Genomic DNA, 11,496 nt, shown 5'->3' on the forward strand with positions numbered 1-11,496 from the left:
GGGGGTGGGGGGGGGAAACACACCACTCCCGTTAGAAGAGAGTTGAAAGTGCCAAAGGGCACAACTCTGCTCCTTGGCCTCCTTCCAGCTGAGGTCCTGGAGAATTCCTGATGTGGGCTAAGGCAAGTTACCCCGCGAGCATGGAGAGCCCATCGGGCAGAGAATAATGATTATTAACTGCAGGGAGCCTCAATGAAAAGAAAATACATTGGGGAAAGAACATTTTCAATGGTTTTCATCATCAGAATGAACTTTTCATAGAAAACAGCAGAGAGATTCTGTACGTTGAGTACACAAAGGGAAGGGTTTTCCCAAAGGAAAGAAGACACGGACACTACAGAGCACTAAACCAGCAACTAGAGATTACATTGGAAAACCTGCAATATTTGGAAAATATTGCTATGAAAAGCTGACCTAGACCTGCAAGTGATCACCCATTGCTTGCCTTCTGCACCCTGCTGGGAGAACTCTTCCACCCAGAGATCCTGTTTCTTAGAAAAATCTGTAAAAACGGAGGGGGTGTCTGTCCGTTTTTGACTGGAGTGCAAGATTTCAGCTCACGTTGTTCTGAAATCAAACTAAATGACCCATGAATCATCCAAGCAACCACTCTTACAATATGCACTTTTCTTCTGGTTTGATTTATCACTCTTGGTTTACTCAAGAAGATGCAGAAATAACTCGGCAGGTTTCAGCTCTTCCCAGTTCTCCCGGGCGGAGTCAACAGAAGTTTAAGTAAACATGTCAAACATCTCTCTGCAGTGTTTACTGTAGAACACACTTTTTAAAAAAAAGATTTATCTTCATGTTAATAAAACTTCCAACATCCTGTTCTTACCAACACCACATTTATACAAGTGTTTGCTAACACTTCAGCTGGTCTCTTGCATCCTTGAAGGAGAGGTACGGGCACCCCTGTGGGTCTGCCCGGCTCAAGGGAGGATCACGACCTGCACCTCGGAGCAGCTAACAGACCAGAACATGGGATCTGTCTGTACTGGAAGGAACCTGTGATGCTCAGTTCGGAGAATAAAAGTTACCCTCATCGTCTTCCAACTGACAAGCAGTTTACAGCAGGAAGCACGCAATTTGCTGCAGGACTAAGCACAACCACCTCGATACTGGCCAGAGTACAGTATCATTTGAGAAAGAAATAGAAATATCCAAATTAGTCCCTCTTTACCAAGACTTATGACTTATTCCTTTCCCCCAGAAACACTTCTGCCTGCTTTGTCCTCACGGACTTCCATCCTCTTTCCTCCCTCTTCCTGCCCCTGCTGTATTTTCCTACCCTTGGGACATCTCTCATTTCAGATCCACCTTTTTTTGGGAGCAGCTTTCCAAAAGCTTTCCCTGACTGCGCTGGACGTGACCTGCTATCTTGTGTTTTGCGTTTATCCTTTGAACACAGACCGCCTCCCTCTTGGATCTCAGCCTGCACCCTGGAAATCCCAACAGATCTCTGCTCTTACCACCATCCCAACAGCTAGAAACGAGTCCCGAATCTCACCTGCATCCAAAAGTGGTTTGTAACAACGTAGTGATGCCGACGCAGAAGAAAATGGTCCCAATCAGCTGGCTGGTGGCCCACTGGTCAAACCCAACACACATGGCATCAGCTAGCAAAAAGGGCACTGCGATAGTTCCACTGAAACAGGTCAAGTAATGCTGTGAGGAGAAAAAACATGTTGTGAATACTGCAGCCAACACTAGTAAGTGAATAAATAGAGGAACATCTGTTTTTTTGCGTTGGATATTTTTGGTTTTGAATTATTCCAAAGCTCTCGTTTCCTGGTCCTGAGCATTTATTTCTTCAAGTAATTTCCTTCCACATTGAGCTACGAGTGGCCTGTTGCTAACGATGGCTATTTCTGCAGCATAAGCGAGGTTATTTACCCAGCCACTGTTTTTGAGGGCGAGGTACCCAGGTTACTGTGTTGCAACAGCTTCTAACTCCAAACAGCAGATAAATAACTCCATTCACTTGCAACCACGTGAAAAACCATCACCTTACAAACAAACTTAGAGCACACACAAACCAGGATGCAAACAGGCTCCCAAGTACCAGAAACCAGCTACTCATTAACTCCTTTTCAACCCAAACTCACTGAGCAAACAAACAAACTAGAGCCATCCTAGTCAGCAAGGAGTAAAAAGAAAACCCCTACAGAACTGCCTGGCCTTGAGGAGAGGCAGAAAGGAAAAGGATGCTTTGGAATGTATTTGTTTGGAGATCTCAGCATACTTTGCAGATATTAACAAATTCTCAGCATTCCTGTGGGACAGATATTTCCACTTGAGAAAGAAAGGAGACGAACCGAGCTGTTCCACCACACATGAGTGAGCGGCTGGGCTGGCAGCAGGGTCCAGCTCACCACCACAGCCCTGCTCACACAGGAAGCGCACGCTCTCACTCCCAGGAGTGCACAATTTGCCGGCTCCACCGACTAGTGAGCCCGCAGGTCCAGGAACAAGCTTGCAGAGTTGGAATTACTACAGTGGCAGCTTGAATATTGAAGATTTCAGGGCTAAACCACTATCTCTTTCCACCTTTAATTTCAGAGGTGCCAGATGTCGCTTTCTGAAGTTTACCACTCAGCATTTGCTCACTTATTTGCCACCAGCAGTTCAGAAGACTAAATGTTGAAGTGAATCTCTCAAATGCATCCGCCAGCATCAACAATATCATTATCACAGTCATCTTGGCGATCGACTTCAGAAGGAACTCTTAACACTTTCTTCAACCACGTGAGAGTGTGAGGAGAATAAATTACCACATACCCAAACGCTATGAACTACACAGGAAATGCTGAGCGAGCTTTGAAAGTAACAGGAAAACACATCTGCTGTTCTGAGACATACCTGTAACCCCAGGAATATGCAGAGATACCACGGAGGGACGTCTTCGATGGTGTAAATCATGTCGGTCCTCTGTGCGTCCAAACTGCCGCTGCTGTCCAGCGTCTCCGCCAAAGAGCTCTGCGGGGGGAGGAAGGTGGGAAGGGTAGAACAGTGGGGAAGGACCCAGCCCACCACAACAAGTTACTGCCTCATCGGAATAAATTGAATTGGAACTCTCAGGCAATTCCCAGATCCTCCACGGCTGGTCTAATGCTCCCCAGAAATGCTGCACGTGACATTTTTTAAGCTTTTTCTCTCTCATCTCCGGCTGTAGCTACTGGACTTGTAGCGAACACACTCACTTGCGTAACCCACCCCTGCAGATTTATACCAACAGAACAACGGCTCATCTATGATATAACCGATCTGTCAGCCAAATGGGAGTATCATGACAGGTTAAAAAAAAAGAAAGAAAAAAGGAAGAATGGGAACTAAGCTAAGGAGTCGGCGACGGCTGTTTTCGAAGTGGAATGGCTGTCCTTGCGTAAGAGACCAAACTCATGGGCAGCACAGTTCCTCATTACAGTAATCGCTTCCCCTCTTAATTCTTACTCAATTCCAGTCTTGGATAACCTCCTTTAACCACAAGATTCATTAGTTTTGCTTCCACACCACATTCAAACAGCCCAGAAAAGCGCTGGTTGCTGTAACTGAACACATCCCCGGCCAACTTCCATTAGCCAAATGGGTTTCCTCCAGACCTGCAGGAACTGAAGCGAGGCCACCGCCAGGCCCACCGCGAGCCCTAATTCGCAGGGAGCTGAGAGACCACTGACCACACACACACCCGCATCAAAATTCCATTGACTCAAGACTCAGCTCAATCATTTCTTCTTTACAACTAAATGGAAGCGTTTCATTCAACCTCCCTGGTTTGGAAATTCCTGAGAACAAAACCACAATGCTCCAAAGCCCCAATACCAACAACAAAAGCAGGAGGAAGTATCAGATTTTATCATTTCAGCTCAACTAACCAAAAAATACCTTATATAACTACTGTTCTGACCTAATCCCCACTGGAACATAACAAACCCATGTGAAGCTGCCCTACGCAAAGACCGGGAACGTCGCCAGACTCGTGACTTTGCCTCGCATCGTCTTCACTTCTTCAAATATCACCACACGTCTACAGATCACGCTTAGATAATCTCCATGTGGTTTATCACCTACAAGGCCAGAGAAGCCAAAGTGACCCATGATATTCTCCTCTTACCTCAGGTTTCTGTTAGGACAACCAGTGCCACTGGGTTAATTCAAATTCAGAGAGTGGAAACGACCACACTGCTATGGAATGGTCGAGGGTGTCCCTGCACAGCAGCAGGTAGAAACACCAATTTCAGAATTTATATTTACACCTACATTCACCAGCAAAGACCACAAAAGGTCAGCAGGTGCCAGGCTGAGGAACAAGCCAACTTGTCCGTGGCACATTGAACACTCCTTCTGGACGCAGATCGACAACTGCCAAACCAATTCAAGCTCTGCTTTGGAAAGCGTCTTCTAACAAAAGAATTTCACGTTTATAATTGTCATAGCAGTGTCTGTCACACACAGAGAAGTGGTCGGATAAAAGCTCCAGGCTACTCCTCATTCCTTCCAAAAGCCAGACTTGTTCTGCTTCGGGTGAGGAAGCTCTCACCATCATCAAACCTTTCGCAGATAACGGCTAAAGGGAACTGACAGAAGAGACCAGCACTGAACAATGAGGAATTTGAGAACTGGGGTGAGGTCTGGCTACCCTGCTGGTAAGTCATGGGGTAGTCACTGGCCCTGTCAGACCTCGAGCATGTGCCTGCTGGTTTCACACATAGACTGTATGCTGCTGCTTGTCCAGTATGCCGTGGTACGCTGGAGGGAACTGCTGGGGATGAACTGCACTTTTCTGAATGAGATACCGATCAGAGACTAAGGCTCTTTTTTTTTTTTAATAATAGTTTTAATTGGCCAAAGGTGCAACAACACCAAAAATTTTAAAAAGCCCAAGGTATATATAGGTATAAACAGGGGGTAAAAATAAGATGGAGATAAAGGTGAAGCAAAAATGTTGGGAGGGAAAAAAACCCCCAAGTAACAAATTAAAAATCCAAAATGCAAAGAAGCAAACACCAACGGTGCAAGACAAGGGCTCCTCTACCAGGTACTGGTGGGAAGGACCAAAAGAAAACTGACCAACTGCAGGGAACAAGGCCTATAGAGAAATACCTTAAATAGAAGAGCCAACAGCGTGTCCAAATTAATTCTAACAAACGAAAAGCAGCATAGTATTGTTTATTTTCTAGGGATGCAGCAATACAGTTATTTCTCATCCAGGCTAATAGTTAATTGTCTCAGCTCACCAATATTGCGAGACAATGTAAGCACTGGGCGTCCTCCAGCAATTAAGTACAGCTTTTGGTTGACTGAAAGCTCTCAGTCTCCTTAAGGTGAATTATCACCCATCATTCAGGGTTCTGATCCCATGGATCAAGTGGAAGGAAGAAAAATACACATTTGGTAAAAACAGGCCATGGAGACGTGCTTTAGTGTCTAGAGATCGCTTATCTTCGTTGCACAATTTCATCCCAACACCTTTTGCTCAAGCTTTTTATCAGATTGTCTCTCTTTACGCTAGTCTGAGCGTGCTCCAAAACTCAGCCATCACAGACATACCCACGGCAACAGTTGCCAAAATTTGTCCATTAAATTATCAGCACCATCAAGATGACGGTAGAGATGTGATCGAGACACAGGCAGAGAACCTCTAAGAGACAGAGTATATGGCGACGGCACATCATGGCATTCATCATTCTTTTAAACTGTGACACCAACTGACCTCTGTCACGACCACCTGATGAGGGTACGTTTTACATCTGAAACTCAGAAGGGAAACCTGATGTCTGAGTTAGAAAACCTTATCTACACCCTTTGATACCCCAACAGATGTTACAGCCTCAAAGAAAAGAGCATCGTGATGCTCTTGCTTGGAACCAGGAAGGTTTGTTCTTTTTTCAATTAGGACATTTGAAAAGTGCGGTCAAACCGAGGCTTTCTGAGACAAGGCTTAACCACAAGGCCAGTTAGACAGAAACACTTCAGAAAAAGGTGCTGTTCAGATTTACTGCAGTCCTCTTTCTTATTTTAAAGGAGAGCTCAGACTTGCTCCCTCTCTGCTTGCATGATTATCGTTGAACAGGCTTGGGGAACGATGGAGTTGAGAAAAAAGCTGGAACAATCACAACCAACTTGGTCTCCTTTGAAGCCTCACCTGAGTCTTCCCGAACAGCTAAGAACCAAACACCATCATCCTAAGGAAAAATGTTCAAGGATTTTTACAAATGACCTGAAATCCACTCATGAAGCTGTCACTCAATAACAATATTGTCACTCAATAATAAGAAGCAGCCTCCTCCTTGGAAAAAGGACCAGAAAAATTAAGTTTATGAGATTGGAGCTCAAAACAAATTGGGAAAGGGAGTGGGAAAGATTCCGCTTTGGAAGGTGCTCAACACCACCAGTGTACTTGACTAATTGCAGAAGTTGTTCAGAGCAGGAGAACAGAGCAGAACGATCCTATCAGGGAAACCAGGCAAAAGGCCAGCGGAAACGAAGAAACCAAAAAATTGTGCATTAGGAATTTTGGTGCCAGGTCAAAGTGCATTAACGGTTTCTATCATTTGCTGAGTCATTCCCCACGTTCTGCAACCAAACCGAGTGACCAGGAGAGTCATGAGGACAGAACTGCCCCAAGCCCCCTCTGAATCTGCCAGTCAGCATGTCTGGTTAGAGACAGAAAACCTCGCAGCCAAGCAAAACCGGAGCTGGAAAGGCAAGAACGACTTCTCAGCTGGAAGGAACCACTACGTACCTTTTCTGCGATGCCGTTTTCGGTAGTGTAGATGGCCATCAGCTCGGTGTCTTCTGTATCCTGATCACCGCTGGATGTTGCTCCACCGTTTATCACAACCTTAAAAAAACCAAAAAAGAAACACGAGGTCTTAAAATAAACATTTTCTGTGCAGTCACGCCTCATGTCACTCAGTTTTCTCCCTTGGTACTTGACATTACGAGCATGGCAAGCAGTCATTTCTGTAACAGCACGTCCAGGAGGAATACAGACTGGGAAGCCAGCACACAGAGCTCCTCAAAGCCCAGGCAGGGGCAGCTGAGGGTGGGGAGCACCAGTACAGAGCTATTGGCAGTGACTGCTTGTGGAAATGCAGGTTTTGATGCCGAGGATTAGAGCGAAGCGTTAACGGAGCCACCCTGAGCTTCGCTATGCTGTACCTGAGGGTGTTACTTACAGGCAGGGTGAAAAAGGTGGGATGTTTGGATTCATCCTCGTATTTGCCTTCCGTCGAGCCTCCTGCCTCCACTGATTTCGAGGTGGTGTTCTTACCAATCCCCATCGTTTCCAGAATGTCGAGGACTTGCATACAGTACCCACAGGATGATCCTGACAGGACAGACTAAGCACTCGGGACTAAATCCCTTCTTTAAGCAGCAGCAGCACCTCCTCCAGGAATCACGAAAGTGCTCAGTAATCCAGCTGGGACATGAGGGTGGCTTTTTTAAGTACCGTTAGCATCAATGGCACCTGGAATAGGAGAGAGAAATTAGTTTGCCTTGCTTACCTCAGGTATCTGCACACACAGAGGCCCCCTCCACGCTCAGGACTCACCAACTCTTACCCTCCCTTTTTGATTTGATAATTTGCGGATGAGCCGTTAAAGTCGACAGGTTGGAAATTCCTTCAGGATGGGAATATTGTGATTATTCCCTCGTTCTCCTCTTGCAGTCTTCAGTTATTAGCAGTATATCGAACCCTTGCTCTTGGGTCCATTTCACAGTCATTTCCACAGAACTTTTGAGGAACGAAGCTGTGCTCCAGCTACGTGGCGATGCAGAGCAGCCTGCTACGAACTGCCACTGCAAACAGCACCTGTGCTTCTTCTGAGAGGGGAATGTGTAGAGCCACTCAAAGTCCACCTTGGCATAACTGAACCCTTCCTCTTAAAACAACTCATTTTTACTCAAAAAGCATCCAGGAAGCATGCAGGTGGCCAGTGAAGGACACCTGCCTGCCCCTCTCTGCAGAACACCCTCACGGGAGCTAGCCCAGTTCACAGCAAGCTGCCTGATGGTGCTGAAGCCACTCCCTCAGGGTAAAACTGTGTATTTAAGTTAGTACCACTGTTATTTTGGCACAGAACACGGACGATTGTACTGGTCCTCCTTTGTTTTCCCAGATGGGTCACTGCAGCACAGTTTCCCCCCCACTTGCTCCTTAAATGAGACCGGCCAGTCCATGCCAGCCGCACTTCTGCCATTTCCAAGACCAAGGAACGTGAATGAACAGATCTAAATGTAAACCTCCCACAGGACAGCACAGAAAACTTTCCAGAGAACCAAGTTGTGCATCACTGAGCTTCGAAAGAAGAAAGTGCAGCTGAAACAAGCTGAGCTGCAGAGGCAAACACACAACAGAACCTGGAAAACAGCCTTTTCATCTTCATACCAATTGAAATTTTCTGCAAAACCAGAACACATCCAAGCAGCAAAACCTCTGCACTCTGGTGTAACTTCAAAAGCAAACTACTGAAGTTTTTAATTTAATTGCCAGAGGTGGGAATGCAGCTAACGGACACCCAGAAAACACAGTTCTATCTACATTAGAAAGCAAAACCGAGGGGTTGGGTTTTCCTCCCGAGCCTCTCTGCCACAGTGCTGCTCAGGAAAGCGCCAGCGATTCAATGTCTGCTGTAACTGCAGCAATAGCGGAACCTGGGGAAGACCCCTCTGCTAGGGGCAATTTAGGGCACTTTGAAAAATTAATGAGCAGTAATATTTTAGAGCCTCTTAATAGCTGTTAATTGCCCATTTGCTAGAAAATTCTGGTTACTTGAGGTGACAGGGACATTCATCTTTCAAAGCAATGTGACTTCTCAAGAGGGAGAATATACCTACCTAAGAAATCCTACCTGGGCACCACGGTACCCTTGAAGCACTCTGAATTCAACCAGAACGGAAGGGAAATAGTGCCTGCCAACCAGGGTTTGATTAAGACTTATTTCTTAAGGTAAATACCAGAGAGCATCATCAATTCCTTCTCACTTGAGCTGAGGACGGAGAGAGAAGACAAGTTCCAGTTCTCACCGTCATGGAGTTCCGAAAAAAAGCCATTCCCATTTTTACAAGAACCACAGACTTCCCTTCAAGGGCGCAAATCTCCAGACAGGAACAGCGACTTTAACTGGTTTGTCCGCTCCTGGGTTTGGGCACAGAGAGCTGGCGATGCCTCCTCAACACTCCTCTGCAGGAAGGTTTGTCTCAAAGCTGCCTACACAGGTCTGAGAGGTGACACGAACAGGTTAGAGAGGAGGAAGAGAGAGGTACTAGTTAAAGGTTTGGGGGTGTCTGGGGTGAGGGGTTTTGTTTGCTTTTACTGCAGAGGCATGAGGGATCTTTTACAAGCACACAAGAGAAAAATAAAGGAATTTGTGCTTTTCTGTCAATGCAGACCTTTTAATCTCCAAGAACATCAGCAATGGAGACAGGCGTGGTTTAGTCTGGCAGCTTTATCATCTCAGATCAGAAAGGAAAAGGGAGGGAGCAGAATGACACCTCTCTAACAAACGCAGCCATGCCAGCGAACTACCAGGGCAGGAATTACCCCAGCAGGAAACCTGCCATTGGGGAGAGCTGGTTTGAGGTGCTCTGGCACGATAAGCTCCTTAGTCAGCATTAAGCAGCATCTCCACTGATGCAGAAGAGAAGTCCATATAATCCTATTTCACTTTGCACTGCTGTCCGCTCAGAGACGTGATTGCTCCTCGGGAATCCTTCTGGAGAATTACATCAGGAGAGCACGCAAAGAGCGTGTGCCTCGGTTTGTTAATTCACTGAGAGCTGGAACACGATAGCTAGAATGATGGTGCCTGGACGAGGGTTCCCAGATGATGATCAACAAGCAACTCCAAATTAACATGGCAAAAATCTCCTCTCCCTCTGCTTTTCCTAGAAAGAGGGAATGTGTGTTTCTGCATACAGACATGGGACGGGTGGTCCGAGGAAAACAAGGAGAACAAATTTCCAAACTCTTCCTGCTTCTACTCAGGGATGAAACTTGCACTTAATAGCACAGAGATTTGAAGAATACTTTTACTCTGCAATCAGAAGAGCTGAAACAAATCTTCAGGCAGCAGCAGATCAGGTTATCTGAAAGACACTCTTCTTTATTAGCCCTCTCACCCGTCAGCTGAGCAGAGCTGAAGATGACTCAGACATTTTATAGCCCTCTGTAACAAATCTAACTGCTCAGACGCTGAGAAGTCATGTAAAAAGAGATAAAACTCATACAGCATCAGCTGGGTACACACAACCCAACAAATCACCTGCTGCCTTGGATCAAATGGAAAGGCTAGAAGTGAAATTTCCCCCAGGATAATGATTAACATCCACCTCCTTCCGTATCACATTATCTGCAGGGCTCATACCTGATAAAGCCAGGGAGGTGAAAAGCTGACCGGGGTTTACAATGCCTTGGATAAGAATCTTTCGCAGACAAGGAGCCTACTGCAGGGCACAGTCCGGGTGCAAGTGCACAAGAGGAAACCCCTCCCATGGGTTTCCCTCCCAAGGCCACGCTGCACCCTTGACACACTTGCCTTTGCCCTGACACTGTCAGCAAAGACAAATTCTCTCCACCTCAATCATGGAAGATCAGAACTGACCTACATTTGGCGGCCCCACAGAGCTGTGCAAAGCAAATACTCATAAAGGAAGCAAACAGGCGGGGTTATACAAAGTGGTGGTGATGAACCAGCGCATTCTTCCAAGCGCTGATGCAGGTAGGCAGCCTGGCAAGCACATGGCACACTGCCCCGAGGAAGGAGCCGGGTCAGGTCCAATCCAGGACCATTCTGGCTTTTACAGACAGCTGAAGAGCCACGAGAGCTCAGTCTGTTACATACGCTAAGGAGATTAGAATCCAATTAAGGTGACAACTTAATTACAATCTTCAATTTATTATTTGTAATCAGCTGTCAGACTCAGGCGAATAACAGCAACTTTCTCCTGCAAGCAGAGACAAAGTTGTCCAACCTCCCCCATCAGCCGAGGTTGCCTTCACCTAAACTTTTTATCCATTCAAAACAGTTGAGGTGAACCCCCTGAACCACAGCAGCACCCCTGGAGTTCCAGCACCCCTGGAGTTCCAGCACCGCCAATGGCAGTTTCAAGAGTTTGGCATCCCTGAAACCAAGGCACACGATGTGTTTAAAACCAAACCAAGGCAGCCTCTGCGTCAGAGATCTGAACACTGTGGGTTCGGGGGTTTTTTCCATCCCAGGAACAGAGCTGCTTATGGCTGCCAGCTGATGTTCACTGAGACAGGAGAAGGGGACCGGCAGACACGTGGCTCAGATCAGCATGACAGTATCCAGCAGGATGCAGGTGGCTGCAGAAGGCGACAGGATGGATGCCAAGAGATCAGGAAAGTTCTGAAAGAAACTCCTGCACCAAAACCCTGTACTAGACTGAAGAGGGAACAGGAGTGCTGCTGCGCTTTCGAGACCAGCAATGCAGACAACGAAGGCAGCTCATAGAGGCTCCACACAG

At 46.5% G+C, this 11,496-nt stretch overlaps 1 protein-coding gene across 1 annotated transcript in view; it reads right to left on the minus strand.

Annotated features, from left to right (window-relative positions):
- SLC23A2 (solute carrier family 23 (ascorbic acid transporter), member 2) overlaps positions 1-7,466 on the minus strand; it is a 24,742-nt gene extending 17,276 nt beyond the window's left edge. Inside the window, exons 1-4 of the mRNA XM_010138847.1 lie at positions 7,182-7,466; positions 6,746-6,844; positions 2,863-2,979; positions 1,511-1,668 (exon numbers count right to left, since the gene is read on the minus strand). Coding sequence (XP_010137149.1) covers positions 1,511-1,668; positions 2,863-2,979; positions 6,746-6,844; positions 7,182-7,313 — 506 coding nt within the window. The 5' untranslated portion in view covers positions 7,314-7,466. The remainder of the gene's footprint in view (positions 1-1,510; positions 1,669-2,862; positions 2,980-6,745; positions 6,845-7,181) is intronic.
- Between the last annotated feature and the right edge of the window lie 4,030 nt (positions 7,467-11,496).

This window comes from Buceros rhinoceros, unplaced genomic scaffold (genome assembly GCF_000710305.1).
Source record: "Buceros rhinoceros silvestris isolate BGI_N320 unplaced genomic scaffold, ASM71030v1 scaffold8476, whole genome shotgun sequence".
NCBI classification, from domain to species: domain Eukaryota; kingdom Metazoa; phylum Chordata; class Aves; order Bucerotiformes; family Bucerotidae; genus Buceros; species Buceros rhinoceros.